The sequence below is a fragment of the Lycium ferocissimum genome, chromosome 10 (assembly GCF_029784015.1).
Source record: "Lycium ferocissimum isolate CSIRO_LF1 chromosome 10, AGI_CSIRO_Lferr_CH_V1, whole genome shotgun sequence".
NCBI classification, from domain to species: Eukaryota; Viridiplantae; Streptophyta; class Magnoliopsida; order Solanales; family Solanaceae; genus Lycium; species Lycium ferocissimum.
The window spans coordinates 29,485,282-29,498,065 of record NC_081351.1 but is presented as its reverse complement, the minus strand read 5'-3'; the positions used below and the strand labels follow the sequence as shown (position 1 = coordinate 29,498,065).

General features: G+C 34.5%; 2 protein-coding genes across 3 annotated transcripts; one reads left to right on the top strand and one right to left on the bottom strand.

Annotated features, from left to right (window-relative positions):
- The first annotated feature begins 233 nt into the window (after positions 1-233).
- Positions 234-3,961, top strand: LOC132033259 (APO protein 4, mitochondrial). 2 transcript variants are annotated; one of them, XM_059423183.1, is made up of 2 exons: positions 234-577; positions 2,374-3,961. In XM_059423183.1, the coding sequence occupies exons 1-2, from the start codon at positions 306-308 to the stop codon at positions 3,086-3,088; spliced, it is 987 nt and encodes a 328-aa protein (XP_059279166.1). In that variant the 5' UTR covers positions 234-305; the 3' UTR covers positions 3,089-3,961. The 2 variants fall into 2 exon arrangements, with proteins under 2 accessions (XP_059279166.1, XP_059279167.1); XM_059423184.1 differs by lacking the exon at positions 234-577 and adding an exon at positions 594-1,206.
- Positions 3,962-6,604: 2,643 nt separating this feature from the next.
- On the bottom strand, positions 6,605-9,292 carry LOC132033258 (arabinosyltransferase RRA3-like). The gene is made up of 2 exons (XM_059423182.1): positions 8,784-9,292; positions 6,605-7,898 (listed from the first exon to the last, which is right to left on the bottom strand). Exons 1-2 carry the CDS (start codon positions 8,952-8,954, stop codon positions 6,780-6,782), a joined length of 1,290 nt encoding a protein of 429 aa, XP_059279165.1. The 5' UTR covers positions 8,955-9,292; the 3' UTR covers positions 6,605-6,779.
- Positions 9,293-12,784: the final 3,492 nt, after the last annotated feature.

The following is a 12,784-nucleotide window of genomic DNA, read 5'->3' as shown; positions in this document are numbered from 1 at the left end:
TACTGAACTGGAGTTTGAAGCCACAACCTCGGGATATTAGACGAAGCGCAAAACTTAAAAATCACCATGAAGGGAAAAAATTAAAGACCACCCCAAATGGAGGTCAATCCGCGGAAAAAAATGTAAATTTTTTAAGAGCATGGGCAAAAGTTATGTAATATTATGAAGCGAAAAAATAGGGTCAAAAGTGCAAATGACCCATACCATCAACGAGTGGGCCTCTTTCCTCATACATACAAGCCCACATATGCTAAGGTAGCTCAGTTAGCTAAGCTCATTCTCGTTCTCTCGGATGTCAAATTGTGATGGCGTTGAGAAAAAACAGGCAACTATGGCAGCAAACGAGGATGTTTTTTAACAAAGGTACAATGGACTATTATTACAGGTTCTACAGTTCGAGACCAAAAGTAGATTTGAGGAAACTAAGGCCAATGATTCTTAAGAGAATTGAGAATCGGGCTAAAGATTATCCTGTTAAATCTATGGTTCCTGTTGCTGATGAGGTCCTTAAGGCTCGAACAATTCTTTACCATGGTGTTTCCGCTTTAATTCAACGTTTTCCCACTTGGGCATGCAAGTAATTTCATACCCCTTTTGCTTTGTTTGCTTAATTTAAGCTTATGTCTGGTGTTAAAGTTGTCATCTTTATTGGATCCTGTTGGTCATTTTAGATTTTGGTTTTTGATGCGTTACTGTGCAAGCTTACAGGGGTTTTGGAGATGCCTTGGGTGGGTACTCACATGGGCACACTAATTTAACTCTCTTCCTTTTTTTTTTTTTTTTTTTTTTTTTTTTTTTTTTGTGATAAGAATAATTGAACTGTCTGCTTATGAATGATATAGCCCGAGTATGTTGTGATGCATTAAAGATTATGAAGCTTTATGAGTGTGGAAATTGAGCCAAGTAGTTTAAGAAAGCAACAATTATAGTCAGTTTGACCAAGTGGTTTAAGAAAGAAATAATTACTCATGATAGGTTTCTAGGAAGTTTATGTCGCTGGGGAAAGCAAAATAGTGAAAGAAATGTGGGAACTTTTTCCATAGGAGGACAAGATTTTGCAATTGTCTCGTAAATTCGACATTTCCTATTTAATTTAAGAAAGAAATAATCTATGGTTCCTGTTGCCGAAGAACTCCTTAAGGCCCGAACAATACTTTACCATGGCGTTTCCGCTTTAATTCAACGTTTCCCCGCTTGGGCATGCAAGTAATTTCATCCCCTTTTGCTCATTTTTTTAATTTAAGCTTATTTCTGGTGTTAAAGTTGTTATCTTTATTGGATCCGATTGGTGATTTTAAATTTAGGGTAGTTTTTTGATGGGTTATTGTGCAAGCTTACTTACAGGGTTTTGGAGATGCCTTGGGCGGGTCCTCACATGGGCTCACTAATTTAACTGTTTTTTTTAAGGGAATAATTGAACTGTTTGCTTATAAATGATATAATATGGTATAGCTATGTATGTTTGGGCTGTATTGTAGATTTTGAAGCTTTTTGAGTGTGGAAATTGAGGCAAGTAGTTTAAAAGGCAACAATTAGCCATGATAGGTTTCCAAGAAATTTATGTGGCTGGAGATAGCAAAGTAGTGAAAGAAATGCGGGAACTTTGTCAATAGGAGGCCAATTTTCGCAAGCTTAAAGTTTCCTACTTAATTATAGTTCACTGTAGGCCTGTTTAGTGTAATCTTGTGCTCTTTTGTCATCAAATATACTAGCTATCTGAAGTTTGTATGGTGAAATATGAGTAGGGATTTATGCTAACTCGCTTGAATTGGATATATTGATGTTGAAGCAAAGAGGTGCTTCAAAATATTTTCAGTTTTTTGCCTTTGATAAATAACGAAAAGGGTGTTTCAGCCTTAAATAGGTACAAGATTAAGTGCAAGACACATGAAGATAGTGGAGATAAAGGCAAGAGAACAAGACAGCAAGAATTATAAAAGTAAAAAAGAAAAAAGGATTAAGTCAAAACAGCAAGAAGATGGTGAAGGCACTCAGCAAAGTGTAAAGATTTCTAGAACTGGAGATTTGCTTAAATCTGGGGCATGCCGCAAAATAGAGATGTCCCACTTTTTCTTCAGTATATTTTTCTAACAATATTAGCTTTTGATTGAGGTTTTTTTTTTTTTTTTTTTGAATATTGCTCAAATAAGGTCAAGAATTAGAATTTATTTACAAGTAAGATCATCTATTGTGTTAATGCTTTTATTAGACTTGACCTGTTTTTTGGCCTGTTTTATGTGCAATTTCTAAGAAGCGATATCATCAGATACAATTGCTTTAGCCACAATATTTTCTTCTCTCAATGGTAATGAAGGAAAGGCGGTACCTGAACGAGACTTTTCTCTAACATCCAAAAGGGTTATTTTGTTGCAGATACTGTCCAGAAGTATATATTGGTGAGAATGGTCATCTAATACGAACTTGTCATGGTTACCGTCGGCGTGCCAAGAATCAGGCTCATGAGTGGATTAGAGGAAGCCTGAATGATATTCTAGTCCCAGTAGAGGCATTTCATTTGCGAACTATGTTTCAGAATGTTATCAATCACCAAGAAAGATTTGATTATGATCGCATTCCAGCAGTTGTTGAGCTGTGCTTGCAGGCAGGAGCTGTTCCAAGTGAAGAAATTGTATGTGGAAGTAGTTTACCCTCAAGTGTTGCTTTTCAAACTGATTCTTTATCTGAAGATGATTTGATGTTGTTGGGAAGAGAAACCTTGAAGGCATGGGAAGCACTTAGATCTGGAGTGCAGAGGCTATTATTGGTTTATCCAGCAAAAGTCTGTGAACATTGCTCTGAAGTTCATATCGGACCTTCTGGGCATAAGGCTCGTCTTTGTGGCGTATTTAAGTTTGAAAGTTGGCGAGGAAGTCACTTTTGGAAGAAAGCAGAAGTGGATCATTTGGTTCCTCCAAAAATAGTATGGTACCGCCGACCCCAGGACCCTCCATTACTCCTGGATGACGGGCGGAACTATTATGGGCATGCTCCCGCTGTTGTTGATCTGTGTACTAAGGCTGGAGTTGTTGCTCCTTCCAAATACTTTTGCATGATGAAACTTGAAGGTCTATCGGCTCCGTCTCTGTGAAAGGATGATGGGATCTTCTCCTGCTTTTATTGGTGAATTTCACCCAACGACCAGAATGTGTCTAAATTGGGTGATTCTTCTGAAGTCGGACTACTTTTGTTCTTCAGTAACCCTAAAACTTTAATGGATATATACTGAAGATTGTTCTAGCACCAGATTATTTCATGAAGACAGGAATATCTTATAAATATTCACGGGAGGTTTATTCTATTATACTTGAGCAATTCTCATCGGCGGAGCATTATACTTTGGTTGACTAGCCACTTAAATCCGTCACTGGGTTCTTCAATATTCAAATAGGGAAAACCAAAATGTAATACAATGTGCAGATGGAAGAGAAAAAGCAGAAGAAAGTGTGATGTTTTCAGGATTTGAATTTTTATTCCTCATGGTCGCGTCACCTTTGCTCAGACAATCGTTCTCATAGCGTAGATTCTGCATCTTCGGCACTTCTAGTAATTAAATATAATCTTTTTAAGAGCGAAAGCAGTTTCTAGCTGATTATCTCACAGCAACTGTTCTTCAAGATAACTATTCTGTCTGCTTTTAGTCTATGGTGTTCTCAGCTATTACTCTTCTGCCTGCTTTAGTGGAATGAAGTGGTAATCTAAAAGTTGCTGGTGCATATGTATCGTGATATTTATAGCAGGTGGATTTGCAGTGAAATGGAAGTGGATTTCCATCTCCGTTTAAGTATCATTAGAGGTTTAAGTCATCAAAGAAGTGTCCAACAAGTTGCGGTTCATAGACTTCATTACTGTAAAGTTTCTATTCATTTTGTAATAGATATTGTCAACCCATTGTTGTGGCATTTGAACTAATGTTTTGATACATATGGTAACTTTTGTGGCTATAATGCAATATAGATTGATATCTGTATCTGTATTTTATTAAGGTTGTTTTTCTCACACAAAGTTGTCTTTGCTCTTGATGACAATTGAAAATTTGGTGTTTTTAGTTAAATGAGCAGAGAAAACCTTTAAAGTGCTTCATTCTATTCGGGATCAGTAACTTTTTTGACTGTCGATGGAATATTTGCCAAACCACAAGGGTAGTTGGACAAGACCATGGACAAAACAAGATTTATGAAACCAAACAACAAGATTTAATTATGATTTTTGACTGTAACGACAATTGTTAAAACACTTTTAACGGGTGGACGTGGAGATTAGTGGCTGGTTCCTGAGTTTTTGGACTCTAATATCAACATTTTCCCGATATTTCGTCTTGAAAGTGTTCATTGCATAATTTCATTCACGCACGGTACGGTCATTTTGCAGCCAATCTGGCATAACTCATTTGATATTTGTGATATGATTCTGGCCAACATTCATGCAAAGTTAAAAACGTAGACCAAATATAGTAACCAATTCAACAGTGTAACATGAAGAAGAAGACTAAAAAAATAATCCGCTTTGATTTTCATGACTTGAGTTTCTCACAAGTCACAACTATCCCATTATTTCAGGCAATGCAAATAGTAAGACTCTCAAGAATGTAGTTCCTGTGAAAACCTTCTTTATAATCCATGTAAATCACCCTCAGAAAAAGCACTCGACACAAAAAGAAAAACAAGAACTCAACACAAACAAGAGGAAAAAATGCAGCTGGTGGTAGAGATTATGACAGGGACGATCTTTCATGTTACAGTAGGCGACAATGCAACAGTGCTAAATTTGAAGATAGCAATACAGGTTCAAGAAAACCTTCCCGGTGATCGCCTCATCCTGCTACTCAACAGAGATGTTGATCATCTCTTGTTGAATGATGATCACATACCCCTTAGCGAATATGGGGTCCAAGATGGCTCTCGTCTCCACGCGTTTTTTGAGCCCCTTGATGAAGCTGAAAAAGACGATGATGATGAAGCTGAAAAAGACGATGATGACGAACATACTGGTGATGACAAGGTCATGGATGAAGAAAGGACTGAGACTGAAACTGAGGAAGAAAATGATGGCAATAATAATGATGATGACAGTAACAGCTCCTCTCCTAAAAGTCCATCTGAACAGACTTCTGTTGAATCACCAGAGTATGTTGATGTCTCAGATTAGTTCATATGAATGAACTCTGGCCTGCAGTATCCATTCTGCTTTATGCAGTCTAGCATTATATATTAACTTTTCGTTTTTCTTGTTATGTTTACTTAGAAACATGTATTGCGTATTCGGAAAACAGGCCTCCTATTGGCATCTCCTTTTTTCTAGTATTGCAATGAAATGATGCTCTTAATACTGCATATTTTGTTTCACTGTCCAGAAAATGTCTATGTGCCAGCCTAAAATGCATATGATAAGAGATCATCTTGGTTTAGTTGGAAAATCATTTTAAGTGAAAATGAATGCATTTTGTCCCTTCATAAATTGTACAACATTTAACAATATAATAGTAAAATCTTTTGATGTTACAAAACATACTTAACAGAAAACATATATGAATGGGTAAATGAAATACTATTACTTTAACACTTTGTCCGTATTTGATTTATCGCCAATTATCACGATACCTGTGGTATACATTAGCAACTATGCACTATATTAACAAGATCAACCAGCATTTAGTACCGATTTACAAAACACTAAACTTATTCAGGTAGAATACAGAACGATATCGCCACCCTGAACTAAACTAGTAATTGTGTAAAAAACTTTAATATCAGTATATATATATATCATAAATCCTCTTTGCCAAGAAAGAAAAAAAAAGAATCATAAATCCTTATGAAATAAGTAATTGAAATGTTGATGACACAGTACAGCTTTTTTGGTTGTCTGGTTGGTTAAACTATAACACGGCACGCACAGAGCCTAAGACAACATCATGCGTTGTCTATCACTGGATTAGCTTCTTCTATTTCCAACTTTAGCGTCGACTTGAATCATTCACAAAGTAAACGATAAACTAAAGTCATATGAGAGTTTTTTACATAGTAATAACAACACCATCTTTCTTCTTGTACTGAGTAATAAGAAAAGTGATGTATTATTAATACGACAAATTGTTATCGCAGAATGCCAAAATGAGTAAGAAATATACAACTATCCAATAGATATCTAAAATAGTCTCTACTAAGTTCTCCAGATGGAGTAACGAGAACGACCATCGAAGACTGTGCTATTAATGGTAATACAGTCATATTTAAGTACCTAGTTTGTAACTATTGTTCAAACAAATCCATGATGTCTCATGCCAAACATCAAGGGACAATTCCAGTTTGTCATAGCAAAGGGCTGGTTGAAGCTGCCTCACAAACTCTAATGCTAAAGAAAGTCGAAATGCCTCAATACCTAAAACTAAATAAAAGTTGTCGTCTAAAATATGTACATGCATCACAAAAGGAACAATATCAACTAACAGCAGCTATATGGTTTTAAATGAGGAAGGTAACGAATCCATCTAATGGTCTTACTGTAATGCCCCTGCAACTCCAATCCTGTTGAGCTTCAGTAGCCACTCGAGAAAAGATGAACCAAAACACATAATATGAAAGCTACAGAGTACCAAGCCACTAAATAAGAAAGGAACAAATCCCGTAAACTTTCCGGGCAAAACTACTATTGTGGTAAAAAAGATACAAGTTCTGAATGTAGTTGATAAGAGGTCGGTATTACACATTGATCCAAAAGGGGGAATCAACTGAGCCTACCTGTATGAAAAGACAAATAGCAAGACAGAGAATATCGCTGGCCTATACTGAACCATCTGGGAATGCATCGAGAGCATCCTGCTTGCCATTGACATAGTACTCAATAACTGCTTTCATTCTAGGAAACTTGTCCGGGTGATAGTTCACATGAACTATAACTGGTTTCAGCTTCTTCAGATTAGCGTCTTTTCTTACAGTCTTGAATAGGACCTTGCTATTCATGAACTGATAGATATCCATTGTTCTCCTGGAAGCATAAAGGCCAATATACCCAGGACGTGATGGAAAGGCCAATTCTTCATTGAAAACTGCCTGGTCCCATGAATTTGGCTGTTTAGTAAGCCGATCAGCAACCCGATCTAAGAGCTCAATTGAAGGAATAGTTGGGCGGATATAAAAGAACCCAGAATTATAAACCCATATCCTCATTGTATGTGCATATCGAGCCCAACCCATTGAAGGTTCATCAAAAACATCATTATAACCATAAGCCGTCATATTATTGTGACCATCTGACATTGACTCGACATCTGAATCCCGGTATAAATGATCAAACGGATTTTGCAAATACACAATATCGACATCAGAAAGGAGGACGCCATAACCAAGTTGCAAAAACTCCCTCAAAATTCGAAACTTCAACCCGGAGACAGCATGATTGCCTCCACTTTTTCCAATAAAATCAACATTCTCATCAGGGTCTCTTTTATAAACCGGGACATCATTTTCCTTGCAGAAATCCACTATTTCGTCATCCAAAGCCACAACCAGATAATTGGGAATACTCACTTTTTTAATACTATTGAACCAAACCTCCAACATGGATTTCACATTTGAATTGGCAAGTGCAACTATGACCTCTTTGTTAACTGCAATCTCTGATAAGAGCTTTGCTAATCTAGGGTTTACCGACTCATCAGGCAAAACAGGAGGGTTAGTTCTTAAACTTTTGACAGTTCCAAAAGGCCCAGCTTTCTGAGGTTGACTCGACACCACCAGTTGTTGCTCCTGCGCACGACCATTTCCTTGCTCAGCCGCATGAAGTTTTTGATTTAGCTCTCTTACCTGCTTTTGCAATTCCGCATTCTTCTCAGACAACCTCCTATTTTCGGATTTCATCATGTTTACCTTCTCCGTGGATTCACAATTGGATGAGTCAACCTACGAATCGAATAAATTAATGAGCGATAAAAATAATTCAACATTGATTAAGCAGCATTCGAGCATTTAATATCAAGTCCAACATAACAAAAATAACCATAATCAAGATTTGTCTTTTCATATAGCAATCTGATAAACACATGTACATCTAACAAAAGATAAGAGCTGAACTGAATTCCTAACAGCACCCTAATCACTTCATATACACCAATTCCCAATCATTTAAAGACAGAATAAAAAACTTAAGGAGCTATAAAATAATTGTCAACATTGATCAAACAACATTCAACCATTTAATATCAAGTCCAACATAACAACAATAACCATTATCAAGATTTGTCTTTTTATATATAAATGGGATATAGACATAACACATGCTATCTAACAAAAGATACGAGCTGAACTGAATTCCTTACAGCACCCTAAATCACTTCATATAAATTACAACCACTTTAATGCAATTTAAAGACAACAATATTAACTTAGATTGCAGCATTTCAAGGGAAAAAATCATCAAAGCTCTTACTTAGTCTAATAACACACAATTCTATCATAACATATACTCCCTCCAACCCATCTTAATTGTCTTACTTTCCTTTTTTGTCTGTCCCAAAAAGATTGCTTCTTTCTATATTTAGTAGTTTTCCAATTTCAACATTCTAAATGGCAAGTTTAAGACAACAAGATTTCAAGAACTAAACACATCTTTAATTTAAGACGAAAAGATTAAAAAGTCTCATTTTGTTTCTTGAACTCCGTGCGTCCAGTCAAACTAAGACACTTAAATTGGGACAAAGGGAGTATACAGAAGTAAGCCAAGATTGCATTTATGTGTAAGTTTAAGGACAGCCAAGATTGCATTTATGCGTAAGTTTAAAGACTCACCTGAAGATTAGATTTAGAAAGAGCACGACTTTGAGGCTTTGGATCAGGAGAAAAGAATCCATTTGGATACAAGAAAGCAAACACACATCCCAAAAATACACCAATTGCAATTGCTCCAGCAATTCGAGATCCTCTTATAGATTGACCATATTTCTCCCTACGACCCGCCATTTTCTCTTTACTTTCAACACACAATATACCCTTTTTTTCTATAGCATGAGTAAAGATTACTCAAACTTTTTTTTTTTTTTTAACAATAAAGAAAAAAGGCAACAAAAGAAATGGAGAAAATGGGTATCTTTTTAAAGCCCTAAAATGTAAAGAAAGTTTGGATCTTGGTGATCTATGATTATGGTAAGGAAGTAAAAGTCTTTGTATGTATTGTATTTCTAGAAGTGAGAGAGTCGTCGGAAGGGAGCATCAGTGGTTAGTGGCACCGAAGTGGATGGAATATTAATATTACAATGTGGGTTTCTATCCCGTGTTCGGCGGACCAGGGTGTCTGTGAATTGAACATGTTAAAAATGTTTATACAACATGTACATATAGAAGATTTTAAAACTTACTCCTCTCTATTAATTGTCCATATTACTATAAATATTCATATTAAGATTTTTAATTAAGATTTTCCTACTTTGCCTTAACATTAATTGTTTTTTAAAGTAATCAATATTGATTAGAGTGCAATTAATTGGAGAGAGAAAAGGTTAATATAGTAGAAATACACTTTCATTTATGAGTTCTCAAAGGACATGTAAAAGTGGAAGTGGACAATTAATATGGGACGGAGGAAGTATTATTTTATAAAATTAAGATGAAATTAATTATTTTTATTTCATTTACCTTTAATATTGAATGTCCTTGAAAAAAATCAATATTATTAGAGTGCAGTTTATTGAAAAGAGATAAATGTAAAGTCGTAACTATATAGTACTTTTTATTTATGATCTCTCAAGACATGCAAAAGTGAAATGTAAATATGGGACGGAGGGATGAACACTTAACCATAGTTAGTTAAAAGGCATTCTTACATCGCTAAATCACTAAGTAATTTATATGATTTTGTTTAAATATTCGGTGCGAAAGTATTTATATTGATTTTTTTTTAACTCAGTCTTCCATATTGTTTTGAAGTCTGATTAATTTAAATTCATACCCAAAAACTCTAATCTGAAGTAAAGTATCGGAAACTTTTGATTAATAATGATGAGGTGCTTACCAACACATCACATGACTATTCTGCTTATTTTGGAGATTCTGCTAATTTTCACTAATCACTACATAATTCCGTTGACTCTCTAATACGTAATTGTAATGGAAAATTATGAAATGATTAGCTAAATTTGGGGATTTAGTGAGGGATTTTGAATGTTTTAATATATTCCCTTCTTTTGTTGGGTGCAAATTAATTGATTTCCTTTGGCAATAAAATCTGAAACGCATTAAAACCAAAGATTTTCAACTTGAAATAATATTTCACTCAATGGTCAAATTTTAAACCCAAAACTTCATGGATTTGGCTTCTCTTCATTTTCTATTTTTCCATTTTTCCAAATTCTTATTTGAATAGGTGACACATATGTCTCATTTAAAAATAATGACATATATTAAACAACTAAAACAAAGGTGTTAACCATGATTAAAATAACAAATATTTCCATATGTTTCTCCCAAAAAAATTGGCATCCCTCACAATTATGATAGCTGACTTAACGATGCATTAATTAATTCTTTTATTAACAAAAGATCTAGCAATTAATTCCTCCAAATTTAAAGCTTATATTTAAAGATTGTCTTTGTCTGCCTTCTTCTTTTTTCTTTTTAAATGATTGAACTAGGAAAAATCAATGCTAATCATTCAGGAAACACCTCTAATCATACAAATTGAACAAATTACTTATTAATTTCAATAAATTTGACTTCATCCTGGGGAGTTTGTTCTTGTTTTTGCTCTAAATATGTTCACTTTGTCAACAACTGAATAGAAGTTTTAAATTTGAAGGGGTGAATTGCGGATATTCTGTTATTATTAAGAGACTAATTAATGCATTAACAATTTAGTTACCCAATTATAGGATTGCAATTTTTATGGGAGAAGCATATGAAAATATTCATTATTATTATTTTAGAGACTAATTAATGCATCAACAATTTAGTTACCCAATTACAGGATTGCAATTCTTATGGGAGAAGCATATGAAAATATTCATGATTTTAATCATGGTTAAGACCCTTATTTTAGTAAACTTAATCTATACCATTCATTTTAAAATGAGATATGTGTCACCTTCTTTCCAAGTGAGAAATGGTAAAACGTGGCCAACGAAATGGAGAGAGCCAAATCGAAATCTCATTGCCAATTTTCAACTTGTTAATACTGCCTTAGAAAATGTTTGCAACACTTTTGAGTTAAAGTTGACTAAAAAAAATCATAGTTAACGTTGTTGTTGGACTCATACAGTCACACTTCAGTCGGGGAAAAAAGTTCGTGAAAATGAAGAATTGTAGAAGTAAACAATTACTACTATTTTACGTAGATTACACCTTCAAACTGATATTAAACTTAAATTTCAAACATTGACACTTTCTTTCAATTTAATATTACAATTCAGTATTTTTCACGATATAAATCTTGAAACTGTAACTAGCTTATCCTATATGAAGCTATCAATAGCGGTCCTTTCTAAAATTAGGAAGAGCTATATTTTAGTCCTCTTGGTAAGCCTAACTTGAAACAATTACATGTTTAACTTATTTGTCAAATCTTTTAGCAAGATATACTACTAATTCAAGGAGACGTGCTGCTCCTACCAAACAATATAATAGAGACCGTTAACCAATTGAGTTTTTTTTTTTTTTTTTTTTTTTTATCCCTTGGATTCTAATGTAGTGGAATAAACAAACTTAACTATAGTTGTCTCCTCTTTGGTTGCGTATCCCTTCCAGCCTGATTCACATCATGTCAAACTATTTGATGCTTGAAAAGAAAAGCGTTTAATGCATGCAAAATCCTAGAAATAACTGCATTCAAGGTGTATAATGTAAACAATCTATCCTAACACAAGTGTATGAAAAAAGTATCAGTGAATGATTCCACTCCTCAAACCCTTGACTTACGAGTCACACGAAGACAATTCTAATATATTAGTATTATTTAACTAATTATATTAATTTATTAAAGATAATTTGTACGTATTATGTCATAATATTTTATTGACTACTACTTAGTAATAGTACTTACAGATATCTTAAATACAAGCTTCTTTGACAAATCATAGACTTGCCAGCTGTTTTCAAGTACTGGCTGCTTTTAGACTTGGTTAAGACAGTTAATGGAGCTTTTTCGTTTTTCACAAACCTGTACTTTATAACTTTCACTTCTCGAACTCATCACGATTAGTTCACATGAAAACAATTTTACCCTTACTTGACTAGTTATAATAACTTATTAAAGATAAATTGTTACTTTAACAATGCATTAATATTTTAGCGACTACTACTTGTAGATATCTGCCTTAAATAGGATCTTTGACAAATCACAGATTTGCCAGCTGCTTTATAGTACCGGCTGCTCTTAGAGTTGGGCAGCCCTTCAAGAGGAAATGATGGAGATATTTTTTATGTTTCTCGGAGTTCAAACTTCACAAAACTCTAGTTTGCAATCGCCTTTATATCGTAAATATGTATATGCATATCATAACTTAATTCCACTATGTATTGTTCAAACACTGTATCTAGCTAGTCATTTACGTACCATAGCAATCAGCAGGTAATGATCACCAGAAAGTTGGAGCAGATCAACAAATCTTGAACATTAAAAACTGACTAATCCAGCTCGGAAAAAACTAAAGCATACCAATAGCCATCTTTGCATATACTTCCATCACTTAACCGTGATTAACTAGCAAGGGCGGCCCAATAGAATATGTGGCCTATAAAAAGGCAAGTCATTGACCAACTCTTTGGGACATGAAGTGCCAAGACACTTGCACAAATTAAAA

Coding starts and splice junctions, on each gene's coding strand:
- LOC132033259 (XM_059423183.1), top strand. CDS start 306: ATGGCGTTGAGAAAAAACAGGCAACTATGGCAGCAAACGAGGATGTTT. Junction 578..2,373: donor TTTCCCACTTGGGCATGCAA/GTAATTTCATAC, acceptor ATTTTGTTGCAG/ATACTGTCCAGAAGTATATA.
- LOC132033258 (XM_059423182.1), bottom strand. CDS start 8,954: ATGGCGGGTCGTAGGGAGAAATATGGTCAATCTATAAGAGGATCTCGA. Junction 7,899..8,783: donor TTTCTAAATCTAATCTTCAG/GTGAGTCTTTAA, acceptor TTCGATTCGTAG/GTTGACTCATCCAATTGTGA.